Below are 17,851 nucleotides of genomic sequence, written 5' to 3'. Positions count from 1 at the left end.
AGAACTTCATCTACATGGAGACACAAGATCGCAGTGTCTCCTTTTCATGTGGGCTGCATCTACTTTAGCTTTGCTTTTGGATCCTGGAAATGAATCAAAAGCAGCGATTTGCCAAGGTGTGACTCAACCCGCTGGCGAAGATACAAGTCCAAAGCAGACTCGCTTGGATTTCACGGAGGCACATGAAGATAAATACTACAGGCTGATTCACGTAAACATTCAATCTGTCCTTGTCAGAGGAGTATAACTAGATATCATTTACTAAATTAATGTGGATAGAAAGGATGGATTGATACTGGTACTACAGGCCTTCTCATTTATTTGTGCTCGTAAAGAAAAAAAAAAAAAGCTCTGATATGGAACATGCATAGAATGTTGAGAAGCCTTGTGTGCCTTGTCGTGCCAATGAGCAGCGATCTGGAAGCTGCAGACTGTGCTCTGTGGGCACTCAGTTGAGCGCATTCCTTCACCAAGCCTCGTATTATCAGCATCAAAATCAAATCACTTGAACCTGGGATAACGCTAAAGCCGTCCACCAAACTTCATCCAAATCCGTTCGTTACTTTTTGAGTTCCATTGGGAGCAGGCAACAAAATCCTTGATCCGCAAACATATTTGGAGCCCGGATCTGCATACATATCCAGATTTGCATCAAAATCTAATCGGTTGTTCCTTGATCCATGGCTCACCTTTCCACCAAAATTCATCCAAATCCATTCACTACGTTTTGAGTTACACTGGGAACAAACTGAGGTGAAAAACATGACCACCTCCAACAAAGATGGCAAAGGTAACAACAGCATCTTCCTACAGGACGCATAATATGATCTTGAACATGAAACTCGGAATAAAGAGTTCATCGCTAGCGGCAAACACAGGCTAGGTGAGGAAAATGTCTACATACATTTATACGCTCACTCCGTATCGGTGGTAAACCAGAGGTTCGAGAGGTAAACGCAAAAGTGTGCATGCTCAAATCGGTGATCAGAAGCTTGTTTTTAACTCCATCGTCCTCACGCTGCTTGACGATTCAGCGGTAAATCCGACTCTCCGTTCCGGAAAACTGATTCACTCCAGATGAGGAGTCGTTCAGGGACCGAATCGACACTTCAAATCGCCTCTTTTAGATAATTTTTTTTTGTTTTAAGTTGAAAAAGCAGACGATGATCTGCATCTCAGCACAACCGGACGAGGGGAAGAATTTCTTCTTAAGTCCAGTTCTCACTACATTTGTGCTGTGTTCGCACTTATACCGGTACGATAGTGGTATAATTGTATCGATACAAAGTATACCGGTACAGTTTAGTGCATCTGTCCACACTAGCGAGAAATGTTTGCGGTTTTCTTTCACGGTAGTTGAAATGCACGTGCGCGAAATGTTTCCGTGGTTACCGAGTAACTTCCTTCCGAGAATATGGCGGATGAAACGTGTGTGTGCTTTTTGTTGTCAATGTACAGTCTGTATTTCTGGTGGTCATTTATTCAGTTGAATTGTATAAAACGCGCGAGGCAGTTGAGAAAGAAACAAAGAAAATGAATCTCCCTTTCTCTCCCTTTTCCCCTCTTCCTCCTTTCTTCCTCCCTCTTTTCCCCTCCCTTTCTCCCCCCTTTCTTTGCTCCATGTAGCTCCAATTTTGGACGTTTGAGCCATTTTGACGTTTTATTTACAGCTGGAAAGCACGTGCGTATTGTATCCAGGGCTTTGAACCAGAATTTTTTTCCTATTGGTTCGTTCCGAACAGAAACGGAATTTTAACGTTTCCGGTTTTGGGTTCCACCATTAAATAGACGTTCCCGAACCGGTTAGAACAAAAAAATTTCGTTCCTGGAACGGTTAATTACGTTCCCTGTCAGCTGTTTAACAAATGGCTATAAAATTATGTCTCTGTCTCATCCAGCTTAAGCCAAATGTAGGCTAATTCTATTACAACCTTCATTAAATAAGACAAGAAATAATTCAAAACAATTATTATTTCAAATGTTGGCGATTTGGATTCTCAGTACGTCTTCCCATCTACACAAACAGAAAAAGTGCCAAAAATGAAAGATAATTCGTTTAATGTGTTACCAAAGGCTAGTCAGGCCCTATGCATTGATAGGCTAACAGAGGTTAACGTCATTTAATGTTCGCGAGCCTCTCATTAACGTGGACAAATATATTGATATCATGTTTGAAATTGACGTTTTTGAATAACGATAGACTGCAATATTTACCTCTTATTTAAGATGTGGAGACGTGATAGTAGTCCACCCTCCCGCTCTCTCCATTCAGTCAGCGAACGTCACACAGGAAGTGAACCCCAGCGGGTCATAGAAACTTGCGCAGGAGAAGAATGACTTTTATTTGTAGGCTACGGAAACTTTGAGGAACGAAATAAAAACCGGTATTAACCGGTTACCATTATTTTTAATAAGCGTTTCTGTTCCGGAACATAAAAAATAATAAAGTTTCTGGTTTCGTTTCTGTTCCATGTGAAATAGAAAAAGTTCCCGGTTTTCGTTTTCGTTCCTTGAACCGGTTCAAAGCCCTGATTTGTATCGTATGAATAACCCGGAAGACGTAGGAATGGTTCATTGCGCATGCGCATTATATTTGTATCGATACAGAACCGCTTCATCTGTCCACACTACAGCGAAGCGCTACTGTACCGGTACGAAACCCACAAACGGACCAGTGCTCCCAAATTCCCGTTTCGATCCCTGAATTTAGTTCCCGTGCGCAGCAGTGGTTAGACCCGTCTCGATATGGAATCACGTTTTGGAGAGAATTCTGATAGCGATTGGGATTCTTATATGCCGGATGAAGGGGCAGATGATTATCGAGGATATTCCAGAGTGAATGGTTATCTTTTTGAGCCCCCCCAAGACGAGAAACTGCCAGTTCACGCAGTTCATGACAGTCTTCCTCTGTAGCACGTGCGAGATGGAGAGAGAAAGAAATGTGCAGAACGCGGTGGCTACCTTTTTATCATGTTTTCCTGAACGAAACTAAAAACAAATCGAGTCTTGCAATATTGCGATCTGAGAGCATTTAACGCGTTTCTGTTAATAATTGATGATGATTCTGCATGCGCATTTTTCTTCCTGTACGTCAGATATGATGAGCTCGGCTGTCGCAAGCGTGTAAATGTTGCTCATAATCCTGTATGTGTGTGTGAGAGAGAGAGAGAGAGGGGGGAATCAACGAACTATCCAAATGTCAGATCAAATGTCCTTTATTAAATGAACGAGTTTGTTTTTTGCTCCAATAATTCCAACGTGGTCGTTCTGGTGGTGGTGAACACTTGATGAATCAGATTCATTATCACGGTAGGAGGCGACACGAAAACTGCTCGCTTCGTTTGCACAAACCTCACCCGCCCACTGTCGCTTTAGATTTGTCTCGTTTCTCGGAAATCCGTGAACTGGATGTCCTGTTATATATGGATTTGAACATCCAAACACAACACAGCGCTTTCTTTCACATCGTTATTTTTGTAAGATTCCATTAACAATCTCCAGTTTCAGCGAGTAAACAAGCACGGAGTCAGATGAACCGAAATGACCCAGATAATGACCCAGGTTCCATGCGTGACGTCATGCGAGATTAGCCCTGAGGCAAGGCTGCCGTTTTCTGGGATCCGGAAACCGCGATTTATCAATTAGTTTTGTGTTTGATGATAAAATAAGTAATTAATATTTTCTCCCCCTGCTTTATTAATTCATTTTGGTCATTACTAATGATGTATGTTCATTTGAAAGCAATAAGGCATTACGTACACTTTAACAATGAAGGAATCTGACTCTCTGAACCCCTGCTCATTTCCTGTCCGACCTTAGAGCTCGGTTTGTAGTGGTTAGCTCATGTACTTCATTTAAAATCAACTGGTTAATGTTCTGGAGAAAAGATGTGCGTAAACATGCGCAATAGGGGTGGGTATTGCCAAGGACCTCACGATACGATACGCATCACGATACTTAAGTCACGATATGATACTGCGATATATTGCGATATTCTACATAGTTCACTGAAAAATGTAAACGCATTATGCATCTTAAAATCCGAGTTGTATGTACATCAGATGATAGTGATAATTCATGGGACAAACTGAGTCAAAACAATGTAATTCTAATTATCCATGCCATTTTATTGTAACTATACAAGCGCAAGTTACAACATATTTGCAGGAACAACACGGTGTCTGGACCACACTGAAAAGTGCAGTGGGCATCTTACGCTACGTTCACACTGCAAGGCTTAATGCTCAATTCCGATTTTTTTGTGAAATCCGATTTTTTTTGTGAGGTCGTTCACATTAACAAATATATGCGACTTGTATGTGAGCCTCAGTATGAACGAAAAGCGACCTAAAAGTGTTCCGCATGCGCATTGCAGGATACGACGACGTCACACGCCGTGAGCATGGCCAGTGTTTACGGAAGTAAAACCGCCCGGTTGCGGTATGACCCATCCAATCTAGCTTGAATAGCTGCATCCCCCCAAACGGAAATCAGCTCCCTAACCTCTGCGTCCTTCCATTGAGAAGATTCAGAACCTTCACAGCCCGAAGCGTCCCTCGCATTGATGTCATGCGCAGGGGCGCAGATACGTTTTTTTGAACTGGGAGGGACAAAAAACTGGGGGGGACAAAGCTGCCAGCAAACCAACCCCGATATGCCTGTCAAACTTGTTGTTAGTAACCATAGCAACCAAGCTCGAGCTTGCAACCTGTGCAGTCTGCGCAGCTCAACCAACCGAATATCAGTCTTTGTTTTGTTTTATGTGAGTTGTTGCAACTATGTATGTACTGCCGTGCACCTCAATAAACCGAATGGTAATTAGTCTTTTGATTTTTCCGTGAGGTTTGCCTTATGCAAAGAAAGACAGCATAGACGTTTTTTCCTCCCAATAAGTGGGGGGACCGAGCGAGGTGAATTTAAATCTGACTCGTCCCACCCTCTATCTGCACCCGTGATTATGCGCCATGTTGTTGTAACTTTTTTTGAGAGACCCGCCGCCTACTTCAGCGCAGAATAGTGACGTTTGTGGCTTGTTGATGACGTGTAAGTCGGATGAATGCGACCTGGCGGTTCAGACTGAAGTCGCATATGAAAAGAGCGGATAGGAATCGGAATTAGGACCACATATCCAAACGGCCTGGGTCGGATTTGAAAAAATCGGATCTGTGTCGTTCATATTGTCAATAAAAGATCGGATACAGGTCACATATGGGCGAAAAGATCGGATTTGAGTCACTTCAGCCTGCAGTGTGAACGTAGCCTTAGTCTCCCTGAGCACATATGAAACAAAGTGCAGTGCGGGTCAGCGTCCACACACTGAAACTGAACTGAAACCTCAGTGAATCACGTTTCTTCTGAACTTTGAGTAAATACTCAAAATAAAATGCAGTGTCTCACACACACTAAAATTGAAAATGCAAAATAAAGTGCAGCTTCTTGCCTTTGGTCTTAAATGACAAAATTAAGTTCACAGTTACAGTAAGTCACACATCACTGAAGTAGACAGGAGGACTTTGGCGCTGTCCAGTGTAGTTTGCTTCGGGTCGGGTTTCGGCGGCTCCGGCTGAGCTAATATGTCGGGGTGGTGTCGTGCTAAGTAAGTTCGCAAGTTTGTTGCGTTACCTGAATATCTAATTGGAGAAAAACAGGTTTCGCAAAGGGCGGCATGGTGGTGTAGTGGTTAGCGCTGTCGCCTCACAGCAAGAAGGTCCTGGGTTCGAGCCCCGGGGGCGGCGAGGGCCTTTCTGTGCGGAGTTTGCATGTTCTCCCCGTGTCCGCGTGGGTTTCCTCCAGGTGCTCCGGTTTCCCCCACAGTCCAAAGACATGCAGGTTAGGTTAACTGGTGACTCTAAATTGAGCGTAGGTGTGAATGTGAGTGTGAATGGTTGTCTGTGTCTATGTGTCAGCCCTGTGATGACCTGGCGACTTGTCCAGGGTGAACCCCGCCTTTCGCCCGTAGTCAGCTGGGATAGGCTCCAGCTTGCCTGCGACCCTGTAGAAGGATAAAGCGGCTAGAGATGATGAGATGAGGTTTTGCAAAGTGCGTACTCTTTGTCCAGCTCACTGTTTTTTTTTTCTCCTTTCCTTTGGAATCCAAAGTGCCTCCAAACGTCTGCCTTAAAGTTCGGCGGCGTCTCTAGGTTTACATTAACAGCCATGCTTGCTTGTTTTTTTTTCCCTCACCGCAACCGCCGGGGAAAAAAGAGAAGACGAAGAGTGCCTTGCAGTGAGGTAGCGGCACAGCGACACCTTGCGGAGCGGAGGTGCGGAAGTCGTACTGGATTTACAACCCGTCTGAAACATGATTTATTATTTGAAAAAATATCGATATTCAAATTGAGTTTGAATTTCATGGCTGCGATGTCAATCAGGGAAACGAACAGAGCTGGATTTGATTGATCAGTGCTAAGTAGGTTACTCGTTTTATTTCTTTTTATGCCTCCGCCACCGTAAGGTGCAGGAGGCATTATGTTTTCGGGTTGTCCGTGAGTGCGTCCGTCCGTCCCGAAACCTTGTGAACGTGATATCTCAAAGGCTAATGAAAGGAATTTCACCAAACTTTCACCATTTGTGCGCTTTGGGACAAACATGAACTGATTAGATTTTGAGATTAAAAGGTCTAAGGTCAAGGTCACTGTGAGGTCAGATGTCTGTCTGAAAACCTTGTGAACACAATATCTCCAAGGCTGATACAAGTAATTTCACCCGGTCACGATTACTGAGGTCAAACGTCCATCCCTAAATCACAACTTGAGGCGTGTAGTCTACCAGGCGGAGGCATCCACATCGCCGCCGTTGGCGTCAAGTTCTATCTAATTTTAATCTAGATTGGTAACGAGGACCAAAAAGCATACACATTACAAAAAAAAAAAAGTATATTTTGTCCCATCTGCAAAATTTTCTCTTTTAGCACAGACTCCAAAGTATCTAGGGAAAGTCTTAAGGAAGTGTGATTTGTAAACCTGAGAGAATTCCGCTCATTCCTGTGGTGTGTCTTCACAGCGACTGACGACGTTGTGAAAGTGGAGGTGTGGGACGTCGTGGATAAAGGTGAGTCTGATGAACTGCATGCTGGGTTGTTTTTTTTTTTTTCTCCCTCCTGCATCTATATTCTTGCTAAAACTCATTAAAGGCTCGGGTGAGAGTTTGGGATTTCACGTTAGTTGTTTAATTTGTTTAAAAAATGTTTTATTGCGTTCACGGAATTAAAAAAAAAAAAAGCTATCTATAGGTATGTGCCGATAATCAGTAAGACGATAAATCGAGATACTTGCTTCAACATTTAGTGGGTTTACATGCACAACAAATAATCTGATAATATAAATAAGATGATTATAGGATTCTCATTCTGGATTGAAGCAGCTCAAAAAATCCAATAAATATATATTTTTTCTTTTAAAAATTACAAATTGATTTCCGTATCTTTTTAATTTTCCTGTTGAATGCAAAAGTTTGTACACCCTTGCACAGAATGAAGATGGCGGTGTAATTTATTGCTGCGAAACTTTCAATGTGTTTGGCTTATTAAGATATTTAATAATTAATATATATCGGTGTGTATGAATATGTAAGGAATAAAACACTCATTTTCCAATAACGGGATGTCTTGAAGTGCTTTATTCCTCTTGTACCACTTTTTTTTTTTTTTGCGCAATGATTATAATATTTAAATTAATGAACAACACCTTGTATTTTTTTTTTTTTTCCCCGTCCCTTTGTTTATGGTATAGTTCTTGTTCTAGATTACGCTATTAGCAGCGATAACCTGACGTTCCCTCAAGTTAATAAGCAGCAGAGAAAAGGGAAAAAAAACACCCTGCAGGTTTTCTTGTTACAGAGATGCGTAACTGCAACATGTCAAATCCGTGGTGGAAACATTTTCAAGCTTTACATCTGCGTGAGCTACAAAAAGCTGAAACTGGAGACTCCGTCCATTAATGTTACTATAATCAGTGATCATGTTCATGATGGTTTTCTTTGTTAAAGAACAGTATGTTCGTTGTTTAACGTCTGTTTTGCAGCTGCACGACTGATAGAGCTGCTGTTCTAGAAAACCTTTTGGTCGTCTTCTGACCAGTCAGATTCAAGAATTCAAAATCAGTGCTTTCATTTGTAATAGATGCAGTATATTTAAGTTATTCCATGAAATCGAGTCGTACATGAGCTGATGGCTGACGAGGCGCGTAGCACCGAGTTGTCTATAATCCATGTACGATGAGATTGAGGTGGGGTTTACATTAGACCGTATCAGCGGATCATCAGATTAACGTTTTTAAAAACGATTCGCGTGCACACAGCAACGCCAATACACGAATACGCTAATCGCATGACTAATTAGACGGCACGTAAGTTGAAATGTGTAATGTGTAAATTTCTCCTCAGCGGCTCGGCTCCGCAGGCATCCTGCGCTCCAAATCACTCCGCCCTGAACAGCGAGTGCCCTCTGGAGGGTGCGCACTCCGGCCCTGCGCAGCTCACAGAGCGCGCGAGTGAAGTGCACAAGCTGTGATTCGGGACTGAGCCACTGTGCGCAAGTCACTTACCACTTGCAAGTGGAAGGATGGCAAGCCTAAAGACAATCATAACTACACAATGGGCAGTATTTGCATCAGTATTTGCAGTATTTTCATACTTTTATACTCTTTAATGAAAGGTGATACAAGGCGGAAGTCCGCGCCGTTTTTCAGCAGTCGCGTCACATGACCAACGCCAGCGAATCAGGAAGGTGGATGTCACAGTGACGTTGTCCAATGACGACGTCAGCTAGAGCTCAGCACAGCGTATCCGCGTATCTCAATGTTTACACAGCACCGGATCAAATACGAACTGGGTTGAATACGTGGGCCCTGGCGGATTCAAGTTGTTCCGCCTGTGGAGTCGTTTTCCCGGCGTTTTAATGTGCACGGACAGTGCACCCGCGACGAAAACGAGACAGATACAGTCTAATGTAAACCCCACCTGAGTGGAATAACTGTTTTATTCTCTCCACATTCACTGGATTTTGAGAACCGGAGCATTTTTATTTTTTGCAAATTCGATAAATAAAAACTTTATACGAAACGTCCGACAAAATCATTTCCGCTTAATGTAAACAAGCCAGCGAAATGACAGGAGCAATTTGTGAAAAATGTGAAAATAAATAATAATTCTTGACAAATAAAAAGAAACGTTCTTACCATCAAATACTTTTATTCCATATGTTGTTCCTTTTTTTGGGGGGGGGGGGTTGTTTGAGTAGTTTTTATTTCGTTCTCGGTTGATTCAGTAACACGCTCCGCCATTTTATTTTTCTCTACTCACGGTATAGACCCTTTTCAGTCACGTGACCTTCGTAAACGCGACCACCATTTTGGACATGTAGCGGACTTCGGCTCGAATTGGTTTGAATGCGAGGAAGGCGACAAACGGAGAACATACAAGAAAAAGGAGCGAGATGCAGAAAACACCTTCGCTATCCAGCGACGTAGGGCATTTACAGGGCGAGCAGAGGGAGAAATAACAACAGTAACGACACATTAGCAACGCCGTACAGAAATAACGGTTTATGGCACAGACCCTTTCGGTTCTCGCTCATCTAGCTGCTACAATGACTGCTTAGACTGCAACAATAATACCTAACACACATTTAAGTATCCGTCGTAAAGACGTGAAACTCGTCGAGTGACGAGTGTGTTCATTGATAAGCTAACACAATCTAAAAGTAGACATACCATCACACTGCCCTGGCGCTGTGTACAGTTTACCTTCTATGGTTTGTGCACTCACTATTTGCCATTACTTTCTCTAACCGTTGTTACAGATTACAGGGAACGGCCTGGATTTAAGAGACAAATACATGTTCCTCTTGTTTTGAACACTTATTTGTAGGCAGTGCTTAATTTGTAAAGTGGGAGGTCCCGGAGCGCAGAGGATGAGCGGCTCCGGTGCGGAAAAAAAGAGGGGGGGCACGGCGCTGCGCTTCTGGGCATGTTTTGTAATAACACTGCAAATTAAGTTCATCTGCAGATATTTTGTGGATGTCGTTTCATGAGAGAAATCACCAACAAGGCAGATATCAAAATCAGACATTAACACTAAATAAACTTGCATTTTTTTATTTAATTTTTTTAAATTTTTTTTTTATGTTACATAGTCAAAAGAGGTGTCGGATCACCGGATCCAGTGTAAATAGCTGCCGGAGCCAACGCCCAAGGTTCCGGAGCGTGCTCCGGCTTGCTCCCCCTCAAATTAAGCGCTGTTTGTAGGACACTGCCTCTGATCTGTCCTACAGTCTACCAACAGCAAAGGAACACAACGCTAGCTAATGTCGTTAGCTAATAGCTACTACAGAAGAACAAAGAGGTTACAATGGGTTATTTTAGCCTATTTGGTTACACACTCGCCGCCACAGAATGTTAACAGCAATGTAATGCCTTTTCTGGCTAATTTTATTCGTCTTACCTCCAACAAAGTGGTCACTGCACAAGCGTTGGTATGCCGAGGGCTGCCAATCTTTCCTGTTTATGGCCGCTATCCATCTTCTCCGTCGGTCAGCATCTACCGGGATCCGATAAAATGATAACCCTTGCCTTGTTTGTTGATGGTTACTACATCCAGGTGCACAACAATATAGTGGCATGATGGAAGTCTTGCTGAAAATAAACACTTTCTTTGCTGCCGTTCCTCAATGCTGGCTGTGGTAAACTACTGGTAGTACATGTCCAAAATGGCGGCCGCGTTTGTCGTGACGTCACGTGAAAAGGGTCTATATGAGCTGATATCCTAGTAGTACAGTAGCCAATCCGAGAGCGCGATTGCTCATATCCAGTGAATGTGGATAGAATGGTCTCTAATAACTCGTACATCCAGAATTGGCCTTTATAACCGCCTTCGAATTCTTTCACGTACGCTGATCAGCTTTTGGAGCTTGTTCGTAGAAATATTCGGAACCCGTTTATTTATTTATTTATTTATTTATTTTTAAAGTTTTTTTTTGTTGTTGTTGCAGGAAGCGCATACATTTCTTAACATCTTGGAATTTCATGTTTTGTAAAATGTACCTCTGTTTTACAAATTATTTCCAGTTTTCCCATTCAAACACTATGGAGGGGTACAAACTTATACACTCGGTGTTTTGCCATAAAACTGTGGCATGAAGGAACTGTCGAGCTGCTTTATAATTTGTCTTCGGGGGAGGGGAAATGGTTTATTGAGTGGCACATATTACTTAAGTGCATGTAAACGTGTTTTTCTGTCCTCACTACTGTTCTTACTCGAGTTACGGGTAAATAAATCCTGAACCGGGTTCCTTTTGGGGCAAAATTGCGTTTTAACTCGAGCTTTTTAACCCACTAGTTTAACAGGAAGTCGTTTAAGTTGGTGTCACGATAACGTCGGAGGTCAGCTGGTGACTCGTGACTTAATCTTATATCGGCACATACCTGTGTACTTGTAATCTAAATTGTGGGAGTTTGTTTAATTAAAAAAAAAAAAAAAAGATTAGATGGTCGGTGTGTGTCATTTCCAGGCTTTTAGAGACAAACTAGCTTTCTGCTTGCTCGTATTTCACCCATCCCCATTGCCATGCTTTCATCAGATGCATTATTAAAGCACGGCCCGGTTTACTGAGCCGCTCGGCCCACGCACGCCGACTCGACTCGACTCACCGTGTGTATTAATGTTGTCTCTCTTGCTCTGCTCTCACTGTGCACCCAGGCCAAAAAATCCCTCTTCCTGAAGGTGTAGGTGAGAAACCACTTCTACATAGAGATTGATGGACTTTAGTTCATAGTTGTGTGTGTTTCCAATGGGTGTGTGTGTGTTTTTTTGCTCTGTGTGTGTGTGTAATCTTGGTGCAAACACAGCTGGCACTTTTCACTCATTGCATTGCAGTTGGATTAAAGTGGCTTGAAACTCTCGGCTGTGTCTGAGGGCCTGCCAGCCAGAGATCCATCACAGTGCGCAACATGGAGCGTAGCACGCCGGATATGATAATGCATCCGCTCTGATTAATAAAGCTAACACACGCTTTCTAACCTGAAGCTCACAGTGTTCCATTTTATTGGCATAAAAAAAACACCACCACAGATTTATTTAAGTACATATTCAGTAAAATCCATCCTAAATCTCCCAGCTAAAAAGGAAATTAATTTTGGGGTTTATTAACATTTTTTTTTTTTTTCATTTACTGACTCAGTCGATCAGCCGGGACGCGCTTAGCGTCTGATGTTTGCGCTTTCATTTTCACGCTGGAGTCAGGCGAGTAATAGTGTACGAGTCACGCAAAACCATCATGTTGAAAATTTTACCCTGAACCTTAGGGCTGAATCTAGTGATTTTGATTCATCAATGAATGAATGCGTCTGTCTGTCTGTCTGTCTAGGAAAGCACTGTCGACCCTCTTCTGCATGCACGAGCTCAAAAATGTGTATGATTGGCATTGGAGAGCGAGGATGCCCCTCCCACCCAGCCTGAGTTTTGTGATTGGAGCTGTGTATATTTTTGCTGATGGTTCAGAGTGCTGTAATAATATTATTATGATGCGACATTGTTGATTTATTTATCACACAGTATGATGGAGTGCTGACTGTGTGCCAGGTCAGACGTAAAAGTCAGCGTATGACCATGGCGCGCCGTGCAGGTTTTTTTCCCCACACTTTTCTTCTTTTTCTTTTTTTGTTTTTCTTGCTTTTTGTTTTTTCTTCAGTTTTACTTTTTCTTTCTTTCTTTCTTTCTTTTCTTTCTTTCTTTCTTTCTTTCTTTCTTGGTTTGTATTTTTTTTTCTTCAGTCTTTCTTCAGTTTTTCTCCACTTCATATTTCTTTGTTTCTTTCTTCAGTTTCTTTCTCCTGTCTTTCTTGCTTTCTTTCGTTTGCTTCTTTCATTTGCTTCTTTTTCTTTTTTTCTTTCTCCTCCCTGTGTTTCTTCAGTTTTACTTTCTTGGTTTGTATTTTTTTTTTCAGTTTTTCTTTCTCCACTTTCTTCTTGGTTTTGTCTTTCTTTTTCTTCATTTCCCCCTCCACTTTTTCTTTCTCTTCAGTTTTTCTTTCTCCACTTCATATTTCTGTTTCTTTCTCCTGTCTTTCTTGCTTTCTTTTGTTTCTTTTTCTTTCTTTCGGTTTGCTTCTTTCTCTTTCGGTTTGCTTTCTTGGTTTGTATTTTTTTTCTTCAGTCTTTCTTCAGTTTTTATTTCTCCACTTTCTTCTTGTTTTTGTCTTTTTCTTCATTTTCCCCTCTTCTTTCTTTCTTTCTTTCTTTCTTTCTTTCTTTGTTTCTTTCTTTCTTTCTTTCTTTCTTTTTCTTTCTCCTCCCTGTGTTTCTTCAGTTTTACTTTCTTGGTTTGTATTTTTTTTTCTTCAGTCTTTCTTCAGTTTTTATTTCTCCACTTTCTTCTTGTTTGTCTTTTTCTTCATTTTCCCCTCCTTTCTTTCTTTCTTTCTTTCTTTCTTTCTTTCTTTCTTTCTTTCTTTCTTTCTTTCTTTCTTTCTTTCTTTCTTTCTTTCTTTCTTTCTTTCTTTCTTTCTTTCTTTCTTTCTCCTCCCTGTGTTTCTTCAGTTTTACTTTCTTGGTTTGTATTTTTTTTTTCTTCAGTCTTTCTTCAGTTTTTCTCCACTTCATATTTCTTTGTTTCTTTCTTCAGTTTCTTTCTCCTGTCTTTCTTGCTTTCTTTCATTTGCTTCTTTTGTTTGCTTCTTTTTCTTTTTTTCTTTCTCCTCCCTGTGTTTCTTCAGTTTTACTTTCTTGGTTTTGTCTTTCTTTTTCTTCATTTTTCCCTCCACTTTTTCTTTCTCTTCAGTTTTTCTTTCTCCACTTCATATTTCTGTTTCTTTCTCCTGTCTTTCTTGCTTTCTTTTGTTTCTTTTTCTTTCTCTTTCGGTTTGCTTTCTTGGTTTGTATTTTTTTTTCTTCTGTCTTTCTTCAGTTTTTATTTCTCCTCTTTCTTTCTTTCTTTCTTTCTTTCTTTCTTTCTTTCTTTCTTTCTTTCTTTCTTTCTTTCTTTCTTTCTTTCTTTCTTTCTTTCTTTCTTTCTTTCTTTCTTTCTTTCTTTCTTTCTTTCTTTCTTTCTTTCTTTCTTTCTTTCTTTCTTTCTTTCTTTCTTTCTTTCTTTCTTTCTTTCTTTCTTTCTTTCTTTCACTACATCACTTAGAACTTGGGTATTGAGTCCATTGATCTGAAACAGGATTTTACTGTTTTTACTCTTCGGCTGTTTCACAATCAGGGTTAACTTTTTGGGTCCGCAGCAGTCCAAAAATCAAACCTCAGATTTGTGTTTCTCTGCTGCAAAAATGACCTTTTGAGATGGAAATGAACTGCAGAATTTCAGAGCTACAGGTCGTAGACCGGGTGTGTTACTTGTGGTGAGAAGAGGCAGATACGTAGTGCATTTCTAAAACTGGCCGCCTTTCTTATCGTCCACAAGAGGAAGGAATACAAAGTGAAAAACTGTTGAAATGAATGTGATGTATGTTCAGTCCAAAATTTTAAGTCCTGTGCAGTGATGTTTGTACACGACGGTGACTGTAATAATGAAGTGGTGACGATCCCTGTGGTTTTCCAGAGAGGACAATCTTTTTTTTTTTTTTTCTCATTTATTTTTAAACAGACTCAAACTTCAACCACATGTGAAGCTCCGCTGCAAATCAAATGTCTCACGTCTGTTTCAAGAACTGTGTTTGTTTGTTTTTTTTTTTTACTGTGCAATAGCAGAGTATTCTGCTTCAGAAGATTAGTGCAGTGTGCTTGATCCCATGACCAGAACGTACCATGTATGTAAGCTGTACCTGTGAACTCTTAAGATACTTAACTAAAAGCCCCGTAGGTGTGTAATTTGAGGTTTGAGTTTAACATTAAAAAAAGACTCATTAGCTACTTTACCGTCGTGGCTCTGAATCTCTGGCTACAAAATGCGTCTTGGCTGATCGACTACATTGACGGCATTTTAAAAACCATTACGTTTTTTGCTGATCCATTCCTTCAAATGTTGTATTTCATTCCAGCTTGACGTGGCTAATGAATGTTGTGTATTTTCACTGAGCAGCTGCTTAACTCTGACTGTTTAGGCTTAATGGATTTGTTTTGTCTCTGTAGGCAGGGGTAAAAAGCGAGGAGACACACTGAAGCTCGAGAACGATCCTCAGGAGGTAAAATTAATCACTCTTAACACGGGGCTCTTAATCATGAAGGGAAACTCAGCGGTGTTCGGATTACTGTGATATTAAATATAGAAATGAAATGGATTGCTGTGTGCGCTCAATATATTCTTAAATATGAGAAACATATGTCACGAATAAAACACTTAATGGATTGTGCTAATGTGACCCAGAGCGAAGCGGAGTTACTGTACCTCAAAGTTGATTTATTTTCCTAAAATAGCACGTTTCTAAGTGTTTCATCTTATACAGCACCAACTTGCCAAGAATTATTATTATTATTAGGGCTGTAACAATATGCGTATCGAAATCGCGATACGCAGAGCCACGATCCGTGTCGCGATACAAGAAGGCAGAATCGCGGTACACCCTTTCAAACTTCTCCTCAGCCCAAAAACAGAGGTGCTTCCAAACTTCAATTTATGAATACTTTACTTTTTATTTAAATTACATTTTAAACTTACTTAAATTACTTTTATTTTTTTATATCTATTAGTAAGTCGTTTTTTCGCCGACCTGCGACAATCTTCTGCGAGTCACGCAACGTCCACACTCGCCACTGGCAGAGCATTCGTTTCTTTTAAGCGGTCGCCATTCTGGTTGCGACGCGGGGAGCGAATCTGTAAACAAGCAGCTCATTGGCTGGCTAGGTGTGCCACGAGCCAATCACAATCACTTGACCGGAAAGGCATGCAGTGTTGCCAGATTGGGCAGGTTTAGGTGCTTTTTGGCTGGTTTTGAACATATTTTGGGGTGGAAAACGTTAGCAATATCTGGCAACACTGAAGGCATGTCTGCTTGGGCAGAAGCCTTCTGCGGCAGTTACATTTTGACACGCGAGCAATGTTTCACCATAAAAATTCCGTAATTTCCATCTGTTTTCCGCAATCACAGAAAATCATTGGCCCTATGAGAGTGAGACAGTGAGAGCCACCCCCCCCAAAAAAAATCTTAACGGATTTACACGATTTAGAAAAATGACTTTTTCAGAACCGAAAAACCAGAGCTTCCGGCTCAACAGTATTATTTTGAGAAATAAAACAATCTTTGGATATACATTTGTTCATTTTTGCATACATATTACTCATTCTCTGCAGTGGTCTGAGTTATTTGTTATTAAATAGTTAATGTAAGTAAGTAAATGTTAATAAGTCAAATTTACTACTTTAAAAATACATTTAAAAAAAATCGTGGGTGTATCGAATCGTGGGTCAAAAATCGCGATACGAATCGAATCGTGAGTTGGGTGTATCGTTACAGCCCTAATTATTATCCATTTATTTTTAATTACGGATCATTTTTATCCATTTATTGTTTTGGATATGATGTCATTTATCTCTGCACCGACACTGGAGACTCCTTCCGGAAATGTTACATAAACGTCTCCTCACAGAAAACTTCATGTTAAAGATTACACGCATTTTTAAAAATTGTTTACGTGGAGTGTCCTTGCGTAAATTGTTACTACTTGGCATGATGTACAGTACTGCGCAAAAGTCTTAGGCCTTTGTTTTTGTTTGTTTTTTTTTAAATGTAAACTTTGTTATAGATTTTCTATTTTATGACTTCTACATTGAGTCAAAACATTTATAAAAACATTTTAGAGTTCCAAACGTTCGTTTTTTTTCCAGCACAAAATTAAATGTTACTGGGGGAAAAATAAAGTTTGTAATATATCTGAGCCGCATATTCCATAAGACGCACTTTTCAGATTAAAAAAGAAAACGTAATGAAGGCTGCTGGGTTTTGGTGTAAAATGAAGAAGCGAGTGTGACGGTCAAAGTGTCCAGAAGAACTGGGGCTGGTTCTGGAAGACGCTCAGTAAAACCTACAGCTCATTTCCGCATAAAACTGACCTCACTGCAATATTTATCTTCATAAATATTTATCATTCGAATAATTGATTTCTACACTACCGTTCAAAAGTTTGGGGTCACCCAGACAATTTTGTGTTTTCCATGCAAAGTCACACTTTTATTTACCATCATAAGTTGTAAAATGAATAGAAAATATAGTCAAGACATTTTTCTGACCATTTTGAGCATTTAAAGGTCCCATGGCATGAAATTTTCACTTTCTGAGGTTTTTTAACGTTAAAATGAGTTCCTCTGACCTTCTTAAGTCACCCCAGTGGCTAGAAATTTCATAATGCGTAAACCAAACTATGCCCAACATTTGAGAATGGCGCATCAAAACAGCGCGTTGATAAACTCTTCCCTTTACTACGTCAGCAAGGGAGATGATCCCCACACCCCCCCTCTGGATTCCCACCCACTGTATGGATTGCCCACCCAGCTCAAAAGTTGCCACCAAACATGGAAATTGCGCTGTACATGGATGTGACAACACAGAAAGGAGTCTGTTTTTACTGCCGATGGGAGAGCCCCTGAAGACGCAGTGGCTTAATTTTATTTACTTCAATAATACGCCGTCGAGTCTACCTAAGACGGTGTATGTTTGTCGGAAGCATTTTCCTGATGAATGTTTCCACAACTTGGGACAGTACAGGGCAGGTTTTGCACATCAACTGTCACTGAAGCCTGGGTCCGTACCAAGCATCCCTGCCGCATCAGCAACAAACACCGAACAAGTAAGTGTATAACTGGTCGTTTTGCCGTGTTTTAAAATCAGTGCCACGTTAGCCTAGCAATGGCTACATTAGCTGTGCAGCTAACCACTTCCTGCAGTTAGCCAGGTACATGGGCTCGAGTTGTACCATTTTTT

At 40.9% G+C, this 17,851-nt stretch overlaps 1 protein-coding gene across 4 annotated transcripts in view; it reads left to right on the top strand.

Moving 5' to 3' along the window:
- The window catches only part of rabl6b (RAB, member RAS oncogene family-like 6b), a 94,381-nt gene that overhangs the window by 19,869 nt on the left and 56,661 nt on the right, over positions 1-17,851 (top strand). For 2 of the 4 annotated variants that reach the window (XM_060907464.1, XM_060907461.1), the window contains exons 4-6: positions 7,003-7,050; positions 11,695-11,724; positions 15,066-15,118. In XM_060907464.1, coding sequence (XP_060763447.1) covers positions 7,003-7,050; positions 11,695-11,724; positions 15,066-15,118 — 131 coding nt within the window. The remainder of the gene's footprint in view (positions 1-7,002; positions 7,051-11,694; positions 11,725-15,065; positions 15,119-17,851) is intronic. The other 2 variants (XM_060907462.1, XM_060907463.1) reach the window with 2 other exon arrangements.

Source organism: Neoarius graeffei, chromosome 24, assembly GCF_027579695.1.
Source record: "Neoarius graeffei isolate fNeoGra1 chromosome 24, fNeoGra1.pri, whole genome shotgun sequence".
Classification (NCBI taxonomy): Eukaryota; Metazoa; Chordata; class Actinopteri; order Siluriformes; family Ariidae; genus Neoarius; species Neoarius graeffei.
Note: the sequence above shows the minus strand (reverse complement) of the source record. Positions and strands in the feature narration are given on the sequence as shown.